General features: G+C 47.8%; 1 protein-coding gene across 1 annotated transcript in view; it reads left to right on the top strand.

Moving 5' to 3' along the window:
- Window positions 1-19,137, top strand: part of LOC146257180 (leucine-rich repeat and fibronectin type III domain-containing protein 1-like protein) — a 54,132-nt gene that overhangs the window by 24,354 nt on the left and 10,641 nt on the right. The window contains exons 2-3 of the mRNA XM_084674709.1: window positions 1,836-2,058; window positions 9,264-10,657. Coding sequence (XP_084530835.1) covers window positions 9,288-10,657 — 1,370 coding nt within the window. The 5' untranslated portion in view covers window positions 1,836-2,058; window positions 9,264-9,287. The remainder of the gene's footprint in view (window positions 1-1,835; window positions 2,059-9,263; window positions 10,658-19,137) is intronic.

Here is a 19,137-nt window from a genome sequence, read left to right as displayed (position 1 = left end):
GCCACACGGAACATTACTGTAATTGAAATGTCAAGTTTGGATTTTTTGTTTACTAAAGGACCCCTGCAAATGTGCCTGTATATATACAGTATATTACATATTCATACGGTATATATATTCATATAGGTGTTGCTCAGTGTTCGAGGCTTGACTGCAGATCAAGAGATTTAGGGTTATAAATCCCCACCTGGATGGATGAAGGTGCCTGCTACATTAAATGTGTACTTAAATGTAAAAATTTGCTGTCAGAGATGTGACTGGTAAAATATCAACTCTGCTTTTTATTTCCGGCCAATGCATGTTTATAAAGCTCAGCCCTGAAACAGCCTGTAAAAACAGCTGATTTAAAAGGACTGACATGCAGATGTTTACAAGGAAAATTGTTTTTTGCTTCCGACAGTAATTACTGCTCATATCACTAAGAAGAGGTTAACAGGGGTTGGGGAGGAGGAGAGGGAAATAGGAGGGGGAGGGTGGGTGAAGGAGGGGAAGGAAAGAGGAGGGTGGGTGGCTGGAGGAGGGGGAAGAGGATTGGATGGGTAGGGTAGGGGGAGGAGGAGAGGCAGGGGAGAGAAGAGGAGGGGAGGGGAAGAGGGTGAGAGAGGAAGAGAAAGAACAGAAAAAGATATGGAGAAAGTTGGTCCTAATGTGTAAATGTAAATGCAAATGCCTGTGAAAATAAAAGGCTTTATTTTTTAATCTTGATGAGCTGTTTAAAGCTGTAAACAACACCAGGTCAGCTATTCAAATAACCCCTGAGATCACCGCTGGCCGTTTGTTTATGGGAAGTTTAAGTGGGTGTGTGCCTGTGCCTGTGTGTGTGTGTGTGTGTGTCTGTGCCTGTTTTTGTTTCTTTATTGGGAAGGCCGTGACAGTGCTTCACTGCTTCATTACTATGCACATGTTTGGTGTTTTTCCCACCTCAGCCATGCTAATGTGTTTCTCCAGGGCTTGTTTTCAGCAGCAAGTACAGGAGTTCAAAGGCAGCCTGTCTGAGGCGGGAGGCGGTGGCCATTTACAGTTCAGTCAAGACACTCACATATTAGATTTGAGCATGTATTGATAACCATGGACATGGAAATAGGTTTGACTTTGGCGGAGTGGATGATCTAAGGGAAGCACCCCCTGCGTCCTCCACATACTTACATTAAATATGAGGCAGGGAGTAATAGTAATAAAATCCCCCTGAAAGATAGAACATACAGACAGCAAGGGGGAGAAGGGGATGGTGAAGGTGCGGGTGAGTGTGTGCGTATCAAATCAAATCAAATCAAATGATTTTGTATAGACCTTTTTAAACGCAAGCATGTCACAGAGGGCTTCACATACGCCCATAGAACTGCCCCTCAACCAACCTAAACCCTCAAGGATGTTTTGTAATGCCTTTAATGCCTTATAGGGCGTGGTCCGATGGGCTTGTGCTGCTCACGCAGGTGTAGTAATGAGCGGATGACGTGCGCTGCCCGAGTCCCATGCCTGAACGAGCCTTTCACTTCATTTCCCCCTCCTCTGCTCTTCTTCTCTGCTCCTCTTCTCTGCTCCTCTTCTCTGCTCCTCTTCTCTGCTCCTCTTCTCTGCTCCTCTTCTCTGCTCTTCTTCTCTGCTCTTCTTCTCTGCTCCTCTTCTCTGCTCCTCTTCTCTGCTCTTCTTCTCTGCTCTTCTTCTCTGCTCTTCTTCTCTGCTCCTCCGTGTCTTCTCCCAGTCTCTTCACCTCCTCTCTTCACCACCATTCTTCAACCCTGTAGCTTATTTTGAAGTGAATCAGTGTCCTTTTTTAAAACATGTACTTCCTGTCAAGTGACCATTTCCTGTTTCCTCCTCTGTCCTTCCCCCAGGTCCTTTCTCCCACCTATACACCTGGATTCTGACTCCTGATTGGTGTCCAAATCTGTCTCCCTGATGCCCCTGGGGCTCTCTGCCCCCCTGCCCTCCTCTTCATGCCCCAGAACACACCTGTCAGCTGCTGTTTCCCCTCCTCGATGACTCTCTTCTCCAGCGCCTCCACTCTACCACTATCTTCATGAAGATCCTCCACCAGCCAAGACACACCTGATAGAGGTATGTTCCCTACACAACTACGACTGACCAGACCCTATGATCCCATCAAACTAAAGCCTGCATGCATAGATGTGCCCGATTCGGTATATACATGTCTGGTTTTGTTCCAGTGATACCACAAGGAGTTCTTATCAGAGATTAGCATTCCTAGCGAGTGTAAGACCAGCAGTGCGTCCTATTGGTCTCGTGGTATCCGTCTCCTGCATTTGAACCTCTATCTGTCACCCCTGTGACAGCGGAGTATTTGACATTTACTACTCTTAGAACAGGAACCAGTTTGCGCATCCGCCCTCCCTCCATTTATACATCATTAGTGTCATTGGAGAGGGTTGTGTTGTGGTAGAAATACCAGGAGGTCTCTTGGGGCATCAACAGAAAGACAGACAGGTCTACAGGTCAACACCGGAAGACAGGCAGTTGTGCTCGTCTTGACAAAGTTCACTGAGTGAGGAGGGAAAGGAAAAAGACCAAGTGAGATAAAGAGAGAGAAGGAGAGAGAGAACACAAGACAGATTAAAAAAAGAGACATAAATTTAAAGAGAGAGAGAGAGAGAGAGAGAGAGAGAGAGAGAGAGAGAGAGAGAGAGAGAGAGAGAGAGAGAGAGAGAGAGAGAGAGAGAGAGAGAGAGAGAGAGAGAGAGACAGAGAGAGAGAGAGAGAGAGAGAGAGAGAGACATAAGTTAATTTGTCGTTCCGAGGAACTGGAGATCAGTACATTTTCAGAGTATTTTTCCAAGATGTTGTTGATGCAATAAATTGTCAAATAATTGACAGATCAGTCACATACTGTTGCACTTCCTTCCTGTCCTATCAGGACTCTGTCTCATCTCTCATCACTGTTTCATTCACTGACATCCAGTACAGTCTCTGTACTACACACACATTCTCAGTCACACACACACACATTCTCAGGCACACACACACACATTCTCAAGCACACACACACAAATGATTAGAGGGGGACTCTGTGACAAAAACAAACAGACCTCATTCTCCGACTTCTGACTTCAAATGAAATCTACTGTAAGTCTGTACCTCAAAGCCATTTGGCCTGGCTGTGACTTTTCCTCCACACCTGTCGGCAGAGATAAGCATTCTGGGAGGAAATAGGAGGTGCAGTGTGAGCAGGGAAAAAGGTGCGATAAAAAAATGAATAATTTGAACGGCGTTGTGATTCCTCTACGTCGATGTATTCAAGTGGGTTCCGTGTTGACAGACGGACGGATACTTATGCAAGAGCCTGTTGTGAGAAGCTCATTTTGAAATGACACATTCAATGCCAAACCAATGCAACAAAGACTGTTCTCTATGCAGCCTTTTTACTTCTGTAAACATTCTGTTTCTTCTTCTGCATACTTCTTCTGTCCTCAAACTGTGTATGAAAATTATTTGGTGTTCTAGAAACTGCATAAGGAATGTCGTTAGTGTTCTAGAAACTGTATACGGAATTGTTATGGTTCGCTAGAAAATTCATTTTGCCTTCTGTCTTGTGAAGTAGCCTCCAATTCAAATGGAGTTAGTGCTCTTAAAAAACAGAAATGTTTAGTTAGTCTAATATACACAGCCAGAAGGGCTAGTGTGAGCTTAAAGCAGAATAATAGTTTTGCTTAAGTATATTTCTATTGGGTTACTTTTCTCTAAGCAGCAGATTATCGAGCTAGTTGGCGAGGTCTCTTCAAAGAGAGGGGCCCACGGAGACAGCTGCATGCTGCGATCATGAATGGAGCCCAGTGGGCTCTGTTGACTATCAAGTAGCTTCCCTCTTCCTCCATCCCTCCCTCCCTCCCTCCATCTATCTCCATGCCCTCCTGCCTTCGTTCCTACCTCTACCTCCTGCCTTCCCTCCGCCTCCAAACCCTATCTGCTGACTGCCAAGCAGCCTGACTCTCACCCCCCCACCCCCCTCCACACACACACACACATGCACACACACACACGCACACACACAAGTCTTTTCCCTCCCATCCATCCCCCTCTTGGTGCAAAGCGACGTTCAAAGACACCCCCACCAGCAAGAGTGACCACATTCAGACCACAGCCACGGAGCATTTAGACTCCTGCTTTGATTTAACATCCATTTAGTGGGCTGTGGGGAGAGACTTGCTTCAGACTGAGGTCTCCCTCTGCAGGGGGCCACACTGTCCTCCTTGCGGCCCTGTTTCCTCACATCAACCAGAGTCGTTAATGAGATTAGATCCAGAGCTGTGTCTACTGCATAGCTGGAACACAGTGATGAATGTTTGGGATCATAGGAAGTGGAATAATGATGGTTATTATAAGTTGCTTTGAAAGTTCAAGGTAGACCCTTGTTTTCAAGGAAGAATCTACTGAATATTGTGTGTGTGTTTATATATACACATTCTGATACTTTGGTGGTGGTTTATAGAAAGTATTGGGAACATTACTCTTTTTACTAAGGCAGGAACAGACTGCCATCATATCCTCCTGTATATTAGATACCTCATGGAGAGTGTCAGATAGAGGATATGCCTCTGAAGAACTAAAGCAAATCATCAGAGATATTGCGTTCATAAGATTGAATACTGGTTAGATTTAATTTGGGCTTGTCTGGGCTAGTGGTTGAGTGTGGTTGAGTGTGGGTTAGCATAGGTTAGTCTGGGCTAGTGGTTGAGTGTGGTTGAGTGTGGGTTAGCATAGGTTAGTCTGGGCTAGTGGTTGAGTGTGGTTGAGTGTGGGTTAGCATAGGTTAGTCTGGGCTAGTGCGTAAGTTGGGTTTGGTCCACACCGCAATTTGGTGTGGGTTTACGTCTCTTAGTTAAGTGTGGTTTAGTGTGTGGGAGTGTTCAATAAGTGTACTTAGTGTAGTTGAGTGTGGGTTAGTGTGGGTCAGTGAGTTTCTGTGTGGTTTAATAGAGTTTTGTATGTGTCTCAGACTGATCTGTAGTTCAGTAGTGTGTTAGTCCATCTCTGTAGCACTGACAAAAGCTGTGTTTTGATTAGCATCGCTCTCTGTGGCAGTGTCACTCTGACTCCCTACCTCTGCATCCACCTTTTCACCCTTGGCACCATCAACACCGTCTCCACATGTACAATTTACAGGCTTTGAAACCCAATCCAAGCACCCCCCCTCCTTCAGACCTCTCTGTCTATCTGTTCATTTGCCGTTGCTATGAGACAAGACCCTCGGAGTGCGCTCCGAAGGCTTCCCCTGACCAATCGCAGTGAGGCGTGCTCGGGCGTCTTGATAAATGCTCTCCTCTTTTGAAGCACTTTGTTTCTCTCCCCCCAGACCCCCTCCACTCCTTTGTTCATCCCTGGCTCCCTCCATCTGAGGAGGGGAGGAGGGTAATGGGAAGAGGGTGCTGGATGCAACCTCCTGGTCTAATGGACTGGCTCTGCTCCGGCCAACCCTGCCAGGCTAGAAGCTGCCAGGAGATATTTATGGTATTTTCTCTCTAGTGCTTATACCCCTGATTGTGTATCTGCGAGAACTGAAGATCATCCTTCAGAGCTGACCCTGTGTACGGACAGAACATGCTTTTATTCTGAAGGGTCCTTTAGAATCAGCCGAAGCTCAAACTGTAATCTGCAGATGCACAACAACTGGTTATATGGTTATTGTTATTGATCCAGCAGTTTAGAGTGTAGATCTTTGATGGGTAGCCCATCATGTTTCCCATGGGTCCTTGGTAGACCGGCTATGTAAGTCTCCAGTCTTTCTGGAGCCCTGCCATCGGATCTAGCTTGTGAGGCTACGGAAAATTGACAGTTTGAGCTGAGATATTAGGAGCTCATTAAACAAACATGCATATATCTCTGTCTGACGTTTCAGGGGGCCTCCCAGGTACCAGCTTCCAGAGCTTGATGGACGACGGCTTCACAGACCTGAATAATACCACGCACAAACACGGTTGTCGTAGCAACATGGAGTCATTACGAGGGAGATAGATGGTGCTTCACAACAATTGGACTCTCGCGATTCACGACAGCCTGATTGGTTTTCATCTTTTCAGCCAAAAAACAATGATTTTGATTGGTCAAAATCCACTCTGCCACGGGACTGTAATCAGGCCATGATTGGTCGACAGCCAGTGTCGGAGCCTGAGCCTTCTAAGGTTCCGGGCAACCTTTTGCAGGAATAATCTGGTCATGGTCCTTGTCTAGTCCTCTAAGCCCCAGGGCAACTAAACATGCAGTACTAATCTCCACTGTTTAGCCTTGACCTTGCTTCTTATTTCACAATACTACCTGGATCCTGACACTGATGTATGCAAAAGCATGACTGAGTATCATGGTTTTAGCTGGGAAGGGTTCTGTAATGTATCATGTACACAGGAGTCTGGAAGGACAGTTTTACTGCTCTTCATGTCATGTTTAATTATTCATTAGCCTTCAATATAACCCATCTGAGAGGCAGAGGCAATAGGAGCGGAATGGAGTATCACATGACGAAGGGAAGGGTTTAGAAAGAGGAGAGGGAGAGATACAGGAGAGGGGAGGGTGAAAGTAGGGATCGGAGGAAAGGGGAAAAGGGAGAGATAAGATGTTGTAAGCTCGGCCTGAGAGTCTGGGGCAACGGCAAGTTATGTTCTCCACATTCTCTCTATTCTTGCTCTACTCGGTCCTCAGAGAGCGGTGCGCACACCAAACTCTCTCACACACACACACACACACATCTCGGGAGGCAGCCAGCCGTTCCACTCCACAGCAGAGAGCCTAATCTATCTCCATTGAGGGGAGTGAAGGATCCTGGGACTTGTGGCGAGGTCATGGAGCTGGTCCCGTAAATAAGCTCAGCAGCGTGGACAGTCCCTTGTCTCTGTGGTGACCCTGGGGAGTTGAACCCTGGCTCACTGGTATTGGCGCTTCTCTTGGGGGATCTGTACCATGGAGAGGGCCCTGTCTTAAGAATTGCATATCTAGCTAGTGGCCTGCTATCTGTGTAAGGCAGACAAACAGGCATAGGGCTACCACAGATGATTAGTTCAAAGGCTAGAAGGTGTACAACAGTAGATTAGCTACGTGTTAACAACCGCACCACAGAATATTAGCTATCCTTCTAACAATTGTGCCACAGAAGATCAGCTAACATGCTAATAAGCATACAACAGTCGATAAGCGAAAATGCTAATAGGTGAATAAAGGAAAATTAGCAAACATGCTAACAAGCACACGGTAGCTACCACTGAATATTTTGATATGTAACTTAACCACAGGATTCAGAATGTAGCTGATATACTGTACATGGACAGAGTGAGGCAGAAAAGGAGAGAGAGAAAAAAAGAGATTGAGTGCTACCTCCACCACAAAGTGCTACTCGTAATGAAGTAAATAAGAGGATTTGTAAGACTGTGTTGTGTTGCAGTATTGTTGTGTATAAGTCTACTCTTATCATGTGCAAAGCTGCTGACGTCATTATTAATTCAACAATGGAAGTGTGTTATAGCTGCACTCTTCATCTCCTCATTTAACTTTTTTTCCTCATTGCTCCTCTGAACTGTTGTCTTTGCAACATTCAGCCCACTGCTCTGTTCTCCTTATCTCCCCTATAGCCTCATTCTGTTCTCTTACCTCCTTGACACTAACCTTTCTCAACTCTTTGTTTCTTTAATTCGTCACAGGTCACAGATGCAGCGGTGAAACAATCCAACACTGCCGTATTACCATGTAATACAATCTACTGTGATATACTATGAACTGTCTGATATCCACAGGCTATATCAATCTTTCATACCACAGTGGTCATAAAATACAGCACAATGGAAGCATCACCCATTTCCTACAGTACCCACTTCCTGCTTATATTGGCTTCCTTTCCACTTCCTGGTTTTATTGGCTTCCTCTAAAACAAAACAATGGGCTGCGTTATGGCCTCCAGTAGACCATGAGATCATACTACTATGTTATATAGCTGTTCCTGCCTTGGTACTGTATGAGGTGTCAGCTTAATAACTGGAGATAGAGCAATTGGCTTCATAAAATCTTGCAAGAGAGAGAGAGAGAGAGGGAGACCACTTATAGGACGTGTAATGTTATCTTGACTACTGTGTTTAATTTATAGTGCTATGAGAACAGTGTTACCACCATTATATATTTAATAGGATTTTGTTGGAGTAGCAGAAAAGTGGAGCAGAAAAGAGAATAGCCAGCCACCTTGTTGTTGGTGTCCATTATTAGCTGTTAAGTGCTATGCAAGTTCATCGAGGTGTGAAATGCATGTGTGCACTTTCCTAAAAAATGAAACGTTACTACAGTATGTTACACATTCACACAGTGTTGTTGATCTGACTAAGTGTTATAATTTGAAGTTAATATTTCCTGTGCACCATGGGATGTAGGGGAAGTTTAAATACTGATTTCCAGAGAGATTTAGATGGTGTTCCTGCTGGGATGAATGGCTAGACAGGGAGCTAACAGATGGTATGTTTAGCCCACTGTTACAAAAAGATGTTCTCCAAGTTCTTTAATTGCACCCTTTTTTCCTCCCATTATCTGCTCTTTGGCTCTACTGAGTCTACTCCTGGGGAGTCAATCAAGCCGTTGATACATTAATATTTCTATGAATTTAGAAACATGCAGAGGAAGGAAATACTGTTTACTTAAATGCAATTAAAAGATTCATTCAAAGGCTCATTTCTTGTGTCTTTCAGAAACGAGGAAGATAATCCTATGAACAAGGTCATCTCAGTACAGATGTCACTCTGGGATTAGATGCTTTGTATCAACACTGATATACCATACATCACGGTGTGATTGGCCTGTCCTTCACCAGTCATAGTCATAGGGCTTCGCTGTCTGATTGGTTTTGTACTGGAGGGAATATCAGGATAAGGTGAACGGTCTGCACCTGTCTATCTTTTTTCCTCTATATACTGACCATAGTTACATTGCGATCCAATTTCTTAGATCCAGCCATAGTATTTGTCCTCCAGCTTGGTTTCAGCTTTCCAAAAATCATTATCTACAAAAATCTCTCTGTTCCTTTCTCCTTTGAGTTGCAATTTTCTCTGGCATATCTAGTTGAGGCATCTATACCTCCTCGAGACTTCATTAACTTGACCAGTTGTCTGCACCTGTCTCATGAGGGTACCAGTTCTCCAACTGCTCCTTATCCACCTGACACATCTTATCTGGTCCAACCATGATCTTGCTTGCGTCAGCTCCAGTGTCCTGTAGCAGTGAACATATGCACACAGCACATATCGAAATGATCTGACCGTAGCTCTTCCCCGTCTGTGTTTCAGTTTTCCCCAGCGAGCCGCAGGAGGATGGAGCGGCTGATCTTCTCCCTGCTGATGCTGGTCGTGACCACCAGGGGGCAGCTGTGCCCCAAGCGCTGCATGTGCCAGAACCTGTCGCCCTCACTCGCCATCCTCTGCGCCAAGACGGGCCTGCTGTTTGTCCCCACGGCGATTGACCGGCGGACGGTGGAGCTGCGCCTGACGGAGAACTTCATTACGGCCGTGAGGAAGCGCGACTTCGCCAACATGACCAGCCTGTTGCACCTGACGCTGTCGCGCAACACAATCAGCCAGATCCTGCCCTACGCCTTCGAGGACCTCAAGAGGCTCCGCGCGCTGCACCTGGACAGCAACCGCCTCACCGTCGTTAGGGACGACCACTTCCGGGGCCTGACCAACCTGCGTCACCTGATCCTGAGCAACAACCAGCTGCACAGCGTGTCGCCGCACGCCTTCGACGACTTTGTGTCCACCCTGGAGGACCTGGACCTGTCCTACAACAACCTGGCGGAGATCCCCTGGGAAACCATCGGGCGCCTAACCAACGTCAACACCCTGAACATGGACCACAACCTGATCGAGAACGTTCCTCAGGGCGTCTTCACCAACCTGCACAAGCTCGCTCGTCTGGACATGACCTCCAACAAGCTGAAGAAGATCCCTCCAGACCCTCTGTTCCTCAGGATCCCCGTCTACGCCAAGTCCAAAGGTTCCCCTCTCACCTCACTGGTGATGAGCTTCGGGGGAAACCCGCTCCACTGTAACTGTGAGCTTCTGTGGCTTCGGAGGCTGACCCGCGAGGACGACCTGGAGACCTGCGCCTCGCCGCCAGATCTCTCTGCCAAGTACTTCTGGACCATCTCTGAGGAGGAATTCATCTGTGACCCCCCGGTCATGACTCGGAAGTCGCCTCGCATGCTCTCCATGGAGGGCCAACCCACCAGCCTGAGGTGCAAGGCCAACGGCGACCCCGAACCGGAGGTCCACTGGATCTCCCCGGACGGACGCCTCATCTCCAACTCCTCCAGGTTCCTCACCTTCAGCAACGGCAGCCTGGAGATCAACATCACCTCCGTGAAGGACTCGGGTACTTTCACCTGCATCGCATCCAACGCGGCGGGGGAATCTACCGGAACTGTGGAGCTGGTGGTCAGCCCGCTGCCCCACCTGGCGAACAGTACCAGCCGTGTTCGAGAGCCTCCCCCCATCCTCACCCCCAAGGCGACGGCCGGGGGAGGGGGGGGCAATGACACCAGGGGACAGGAACAGAGGGTGGTTCTGGTGGAACTGACAGGGACCTCGGCCCTGATCCGCTGGCCAAGCCAAAAAGCGGTACCAGCTGTTCGCATGTACCAAGTCCAGTACAACAGCTCTGTGGATGATGCTCTGGTCTACAGGTGAGCAATGTCTGTTTATGTGTCTGGTTGGCTGCTTAGTAATACACATCTGTTTATGTTTGGCTAGCTGAATGCCTGTCAGTTTCCATCTGTCGGGAAAGAAAAGGGTCCTGTCAGAAGGGATGAATAAGGCAGGAGATACTGTGAGCTTCTTCAAGGAAACACTTATTTAACAGTTAAATGCATTAGTTCAAATTAGACGCTTCAGTTTGAATTGCAATTAATCATAAACACACTCATAAACTGACATTAGTCAAATGTGTTGGTTTAAGCTTGGTGGAGATGAAAAACAAATGCCAGCTATCATGTTCCTCTTCTCTATGGGGATATCAAATCCAATCAAATCTTTGGTTGTTGTACGTTCAGTATTTTTATATTTTAGTCTTTCAGAGCAGAGCCTTTATAGCCTGGTAATAGTCTGCAGAATTTGTCCTAGAACATAACTTAGTTTCTGCCACCAATGAAACAAATGTCGTCCTTAGAACTCCCTAACTGCCATTTCCACCCGAACAAGAACATTTACATCAGAGTGTAATCATTTCAACCTCTTAAACCGCTCTACAGTGGTCATTTGGATCTGCCTGGGGTGCTGTCCGATTGGTTGGCTAAGCTGTCAGATCTGACCAATGGTAGCAGTCACCATAGCAACAGATTGCGGCAAACTCACATTCAGGAAGTGCGCATGTCCCAATTGTTGCGCTGTGTTCCATTCATGCTGGAGGGGGTGTCCACAGAAGCCCACAGAGAGATTTACTGGTGTACTGATTTTCATTTCGGTCTCCAGGAAACTGATTCTCTGACCAGTGTGTCTGTTTCTCCGGGTGTTGAACAGCGATGTGGGATTCTGGTCACGGACAAGGCCTTCAGCTCTTCCCAGGTTTCAGAGAGGGAAGTAAACAGACAGACAGTACGGTGGCCCAGCAGGTCCACAGCAGACTCGGCGCAGCAGTAATGAGCTGACACTCGGCAGGAGAGATGTTCAGACCAGATGAATCTATCTGCTGATAATCACTCCTACACGGATCCTCAGCCACTTTCGCTATCGACTAATTGTCCTGTTTGTGTAATTGGACCGGGCTGAGAGAAAGCACACACAGAGAACAGACACGGCAGCAAACTCACACATGCAAAAACACACGCTGGCAGATTCACACAAACACACACACACACACAGACTGTTACATAAACGTTTACACAGGCTCATTGTGTATTGCACACTTGCTTGTGTACAACATTGTTACGTAAACCATTACACTTGCATATTGCGTACATTTTCTTGTGTACACCCACTACCTAAGGTTTGAGAATGCATTGCACCAAGGCTATGAGCACCCTCACACAAAGCCTCCTAGCACCATCACCCACACACACTGCCAGATAAAGGACACTCGGTGTTCTTCTTAACAGCTTAACTTGCTTGCTTGTCTAAGGATGAATCACAGGCTTCCTGCCTCCAGACATGAGCGGTGGAGGTTCCTGCCTCTGTGACTCCTGGGGAGTTAATCAACACCAAGGCACTAACCGCCCAGGACTGAGCAAAACTAGAACAAGAGATGACAAGGACCACAGTGGATAGAACCACACACTGTTAGGCAGGACTTCTGAACGACTATAATATGACTATTAAAGAGGATCCGGACCTGGACCAGAAGGTCAGAACGGAGCAAAACCTGGACCAGGCAGTAGTGAGGACCAACCAGGAGCAGATGGGCCTAGCAGGAGATGTTTATAAAGGACCAGCATTAGACAGCGCCTGGCAAGACATGGCGCAGACAGGACCAGACAGTTTAGTGGGAGTATGTATTAGTGCTGGTGTATAAGATGCGTACTAACAACAGCCTCCAGCTGTAATTAGTCAATCTCGCGCTGTGCGAGCCATGGAGAGCCGAGCCATGAAATAGAATCGGACCAACAGCCGCCTCCAACGCTCCTACATGCCAGCCCCCAAAATGATTAACAACCAATCAGTGTGGCTCACACAGGAAGTGGGTTGTCTTACTAATGAAGACTTGTCGTGCCAGGTCGTTACCCCGGGATATTGGCATGCGACCACTGATTGGAACGGAGCAGATGTTATGTAACGCTCCGCTCCTAAACGCAAGTGGTTACCTCCCGACGCCAACCTTGATTGTGATTGGCCGTCCCGTCGGAATGAGGAAGTGCCGCGGCTCAAGGATCACGTTAGCGAGCTGTGCTGCACAAGCCCACTGCTACTTTTTCCCTCGTGTCGGCCATTGTTGTGCGTTCCTGTATCAGAGGGAGTAGACTAACTGAGCATGAAGGAGAATGAAGCTGATAGTGGAAGTAGAGAGGAGGAGAGGGAGGAGCAGGGAAGTCTATAGGAGGAGGAGAAGGAGGAGGAGGGGAGGAAGAGGGGGACGGTGGGGGAAAGGGTAGAGGAGGAGGGGAGGACGGTTGAGAGGAGGAAAAGGAGGAGAACGAAGGGGGGCGGGGGAAGAGGAGAAGGAGGAGGAATCCATGAACTGGTATTATGAAGTTCTTGCGGTCGATGTCGCTATAGGAAGACAGACAGGGTGTGAGGGCTGCTGGGAGCCGCTGCATTACTGGCACAGTTTTTGGGCAGTGCCGTCGATGTTGTCAATGTGCTGGCCAAGCGGGGGAGCAAGAAATGGTCAATGCCAAGAGCTGGACCTGTACAGACAGAAGGCACTTATGAGAACAGCAGGAACCAGCATGAACCTCATGCAAACACAAGACAATCGCACTGACTCAACTACTCTAACTTCTCTCTCCTTCTGCACAACTTCTCGTCTCGCCTCAACCCCTTCACTTGCCTTCCTCTAACATACACACACACATACACACCTATACCTCGTTCACCTACCGTTAACCTCTATTCACATCCTGAAAGATATGCCCCCACCCTCACCCGTACTCTTGCTCTCTCTTTCAATTTCTTCTCCGCGGTAGATTCTCTCTGTGGGTGATTTTCTCTGAGGATGAATAGAGCGAAGTGTCTTTCTCTGTTGGACACACTCTCTCTCTCTCTCTCTCTCTCTCTCTCTCTCTCTCTCTCTCTCTCTCTCCCCTCTCTCTTTCAGACCCTCTCTTTCACCCTCTGCTTTTCAAATCGCCTCTGCATGGGGCACTGTTAGACGAGGGCAAAGAACCACGGTGAAGATGGATGCAAAGACATAGAGGGGGGAGGCTGAGGGACAGAGAGAAGGACGCAGGGAGAGACAGAGGGGGAGGTGTAGGGAGAAATAGAGAGGCACAGAGGGAGGGAACGAGAAAGATGAAAGCAAAGAAAAGAAAAATAGAGCGAGAGAGAGAAAGGCGGTGAGTGAGCGAGGCTGAAGAGAGGCAGCAATCCAGGGTCAGAGAGGAAGATGACGACGGATCATAGCTGCTGTGATCCTGGCATATCCTGACCATCATGACCCAGTGTGTATCAGTATGGCATCAGTTTAATTGCGTAAAGCTCTTGGGCTCATGGGGATGTGTGTATCTCAGTGTTAAAGCGTTCAACTACAGATCAAGAGGTTGCAGCTTTGAATGTCTGGCCTGGCTGCCAGCCCAACTTATCCCCGCCCACAAAAAAATTTGGTCGGGAAGTTGGGTCTGGGGGGAGGGCTCGGTTGAGGAAAAAATATACCTGAACAGGAGCTGTTCGGACCAATGAAATTGTCAGGGCGGGCTTTATACGATGATGGGAAGATGATCAACAGTAACGTAATCAACCACGTCACCGAAGAGCGCTTAGATTGAATTTGTTTTCAACAAACAACATATTACGTTGCTCTGATTGGTTGTAGGTCAATCCAATTGAGCAAAGAGGCATTTATTTTACGAGGTCGGTTGAAACACGCCCCATACTCACAGCCCAACGGAAAGTTCTCAGACTCATATTCTGACTGGAATTATGAGTATGACAACGTCAAGCTATTGAATGGCCCCCTCCTTTGGATAAAGGAGTCTGCCAAATGTACACATTATTATTACGGTATTATTCTACTATGGGCTCAAGCTTGAGAAAGGGGGGAAGTGCTGTTATTGCAACTGTTATCAGTTTATTGGACATTCAGTCCCACCGACACAGTCGGTGCACCACCTCTCAATCATCAAGTTGTGATGACAGTCGATGACAGATGTCTGTACCTTGATCAGACCCCAGCACACAACTTGATCCACACGTGTGCTGCTGCCTGCTGCTGATGGGAGGAAAGCTGTTTGTCAAGTCAGTCTGGACGGGAGCATATGGTGTCCACTGCTGTCAAGACAGGGGTTCATTAATGCTCCATAACCTTACTGAGGGTGTTTTTCAGTGTGGCTGTACGTGTGTTTGTAGTGTGTGATTGTGGTGTGTCAATGTGTGTGTGTGTGTGTTGCACTCAAAGCAATGCAATGAAGAGCAGGATGAAGTGTTGGAGAAGAGAGGAGACAGATGGATTCTACAACCTGTTTGGTCTAATCCACGTGTACCCCTACTCTCTCTCTCTCTCTCTCTCTCTCTCTCTCTCTCTCTCTCTCTCTCTCTCTCTCTCTCTCTCTCTCTCTCTCTCTCTCTCTCTCACACACACACATCACACAAAGACGGACCACAAACTAACCAAGAACACGCACCCACAGCACACACACACACACACACACACACCCTCTGTCTGGAGGGTACCTATAATAGTAGGGCTCCTAGTCCAGGTGAGCAAACAGACTGAACTAAGTGACAGGTAGCAGTAATACAACACCCCTACAAGACCTGTTAAGTGTTCCCGTCCAGTCAATACCTTCATTAGATAAACTCTTCACAGTATCCTTCTGACATGCACACACATCACACACATCACAAGCACATACACACAGTCACATGACTCACATACGACACTGCCGTCATTAGGAGTGCTGCTAGCCATTAGGTCATTGTCACTTAATTCAATGATCCACTTAGCAGCAGCTAACATTGTTTTAAGTGTTAATGAGCGCTGGGGATAACACACACCTGCTCCAATTATTACAGCCAATTAAGAAGAATACCAGAAAATAAACAATGAAATCCCATACACCCTTGGCCAGAGATGCCATGCTGCTACTCTCTGTCTGTCTGTCTGTCTGTCTGTCTGTCTGTCTGTCTGTCTGTCTGTCTGTCTGTCTGTCTGTCTGTCTGTCTGTCTGTCTGTCTGTCTGTCTGTCTGTCTGTCTGTCTGTCTGTCTGTCTGTCTGTCTGTCATCTCTTCTTCTCTCTCCTCTCTTTTCTCTTTGTCTCTCTCTCTCTGTCTCTCTCTGTCTCTCTCTCTGTCTCTCTCTCTATCCTCCTTTCTTTTCCGCCTCCTGCTCTCACTCTCTCTTTCTCCCCGTCTTTCTCTTACTCTTTCTTCCTCTTCCACTCTCCTTCCACCCTCTGTCCCTTACTCTCACCTTTCTCTTTCCCTCTCTCCTGCATGCCACCTCTCATCAAATCAAATATAGCCTAGCTCAGCAATGGCCCTGTTGCCACCTACCCACAATCCTCTGCGTCTTGCAGAGGGTTTTCATCATTCCTCTCATGGCCCAGATCAATTTTTAATTATGGTGCTTGACACACCCCACTCCTCCACCCTCCCCCTCCACCCTCACCCCTCCTCCCTTGAGATACAGGGATTAATTAAATGCTGGGGACAGCTGGAGTTCTAACAAGGCAGGAGACAACAGGTCACAGTCCAACCATGAGCCAGTATGATGCCAGTATGTAACACCTGTATCTACATAGCTGGTATAGTCAGTATAATACTGTGTGCATAGCTGGTGTAGTCAGTTTATTTAGCAGTATGTAATAACAGTAGTTATTATATGGCAACGACGGTACGAGCTTTCTGGCTAATGGGTAGTCATGCCAGACTCGTATTGCCCTCCTCAGCGGTCAATACGGCTCCGTATTGCCCTCTGACGTCATCTTCAAAATGAGCGACGAGTCCAGATGATGCTGAAAAGATTTGTCATTGAAAGTGAGGATGAAGACCAGACTCTTTTAATCACTTGTGTCGTTATTTTGTGTTGAAATTAAAGCCATTTTAGCAGAACCATGTTGTACGCTTTCCATCAAAAGTAATTAGTTGCTAGGCAACACATGAAACACAGCGTGAGAAGACTTGAGAGCTAGCTACAATTAGCCTAGAGGTACCATTTATTTTCGTTTACAAAATGAAAAGAAGCTAAAAATGCCATATAATAGACTAATTACGTTAAAAGCACACACAAATACGTTATGGCTGGATTCCTAGAGTTCAGCAGGTATAGAGAGGCAGTTGGAGGGTGTGTGTGTGTGTGTGTGTGAGGATTGTGATGGGCAGGGGGAAGTGGTGTTAGAGGTTCAGATGATGTTCATATAGTTACGGTCTGATAGGCAAAAAGTGGTCGAACATCAATTATTTAAGCAAATTTACTTCGGCTCAACAAATATCGTCTATAGACGAGCAGACGTTACGGTTGACAACACACACACACACACATTCTACTCATTCAGTGTCTCCATTGTCCTTTCATTCCACCTCTGCTCCTCCCCTCCTTCCTCTCCTCCTCTTCATCTTCTCCTCCCCTCCTTCCCTCCTCCTCTCCCCTCCTTCCTCTCCTCCTCTTCATCTTCTCCTCCCCTCCTTCCTCTCCTCTTCTTCATCTTCTCCTCCCCTCCTTCCCTCCTCCTCTCCCCTCCTTCCTCTCCTCCTCTTCCCACCCTCCCATCAGGAGGCCATCAGGGTGAGCCATGAATAAGTGATAAAGTGACAGAGGGTCTGCTGGAGAGGCTGGTCTTGGCCACTCCTTAAAGTGACCCCCCCTCCCTACAACCCCCTCTCCCATCTCTCCCCTCATCCCCTCAAAGCCACCCCCCCCTCCCCAGCCCCACCCATGTCTCTTTCAGCCAGGCCCCACCCTGGGTCTGGGAGGGGCCCCTGCTCCCTGCGAGGCCAACAGGCATCCATAATACATCACATCCTCCTGCTGGGTCCATGGGTTGTGTGTGTGTATGTGTGTGGGGGGTGATAGGGTACTGATAATGTGGAGGGGTACTGAGGTTTGAAGGAAGACTGGGGGCAGCGATTTGAAAAGGGACTGGCATGGGGGAGATTTCGGAAGGCCTGGAAGGAGACTGCAGAGCCGGGCAGTAGGCCTCGCGAGCAGGAGGAGTGGGTAGAATCTCTGCCCCATCCAGGCTCATCCTCCCCTGGCTGAGTGGTGGCGCGGTTGCCTGTGGGGCGGAGGGGACTCCCTGCCAGGAGGAGTTTAGTGAGGCCCCTGTGCCAGCTCAGGGGACGCATGGATGCCAAACTTCCCAGGAGCCATTGGAGAAATGACTCACCTGTTAACCAGCCAGTGATGTGGGAGTCCCAAACTCTGACGCACACAGGGGAGGTTTGATAGCCTTGTGGGGATGATTTGGAGCACTGTGTGTGTGAGAGAGAGAAAGGAAGAGAGAGAGAGAGAGAGAGAGAGAGAGAGAGAGAGAGAGAGAGAGAGAGAGAGAGAGAGAGTGTGTGTGAGTGAGTGTGTGTGTGTGTGTGCATGTGATATGTATATAAGGATATATAATTAGAGGTGTATAAGGGTACGTGTGTGTGTGTGTGTGTTTACACAGATTGCTGGAAGGGATTACTGTGTATGTCTTGGTTTTACTTAATCTGTCCCAAACCCGGCTGCTTGGTAAACTATTCATCCTGGGACAGATAAGGTGGGGCGGGGGGCGGGGGGGTGGGCGGGAAAGAAATCCCTCTAAATGAGACTTCACCTTCACTTGATCTCACTGCCTTATTATTCAGACACTTAATGTGTTGTGTCGCTCCATGTTTGAATCCCCTCTCTGCCTGTTGTCTCGTCTCAGCCTGCAGTGATGATGGTGTTGTGAGAGTGGGGTGTTCTCAGGGAGGAGCCTGCTGTGGCCTGGCTGTCTGATGTTGATTACACGGAGTGACAGCAGGAGGAGGAGAAGGCTGTCATGTAAGCTGAACCTTCCTGCCGAACGGTCTCCTCAGAGATGCCGTTCGTCTCAGTCGTGTGTGCGCGCGCGTGTGTGTGTGTACAGTATGTGTGTGAGTGGTGTGTGGGTGTGTGGTGTTTGAGTGTCTGTGTTGTGTGAGTGTTTGTTTTTGTGTGGTATGCTTGCGGGTTTCTTGGTGTTGATACAGCATTGTTTGTGTCTTTGGTGTGTGTGTGTGTGGTTTGAAATGAGTGTCTCCACCTGTGTCACTAACCTGGTTTTGTGGGCTGGAGGCCAAAACAAACGCACATTAACAACAGAGTGTCTGACCATGCAGGGGAGTACACACACACACACACACACACACACAACCCTGGCTGTAGTCCTCGTGTTCGCCCTGCTGATGATGATGGTGTTGGGGTTTTCTAGGTCATCGTTACTCACTAGAGTGCACGCCAATCAGTCAGAAAATTATACAGCGTTGCCGTAGCGATGGAATTAAGAGGAAGTGCTGAGTGTTCTGGCAGATTTACATGTTTAAATTTGACTCTGGAGAGGAGGACAGGGCTGGTCTCCT

Source organism: Hypomesus nipponensis, chromosome 15 (genome assembly GCF_054491055.1).
Source record: "Hypomesus nipponensis isolate SF chromosome 15, ASM5449105v1, whole genome shotgun sequence".
NCBI classification, from domain to species: Eukaryota; Metazoa; Chordata; class Actinopteri; order Osmeriformes; family Osmeridae; genus Hypomesus; species Hypomesus nipponensis.
Note: the sequence above shows the minus strand (reverse complement) of the source record. Positions and strands in the feature narration are given on the sequence as shown.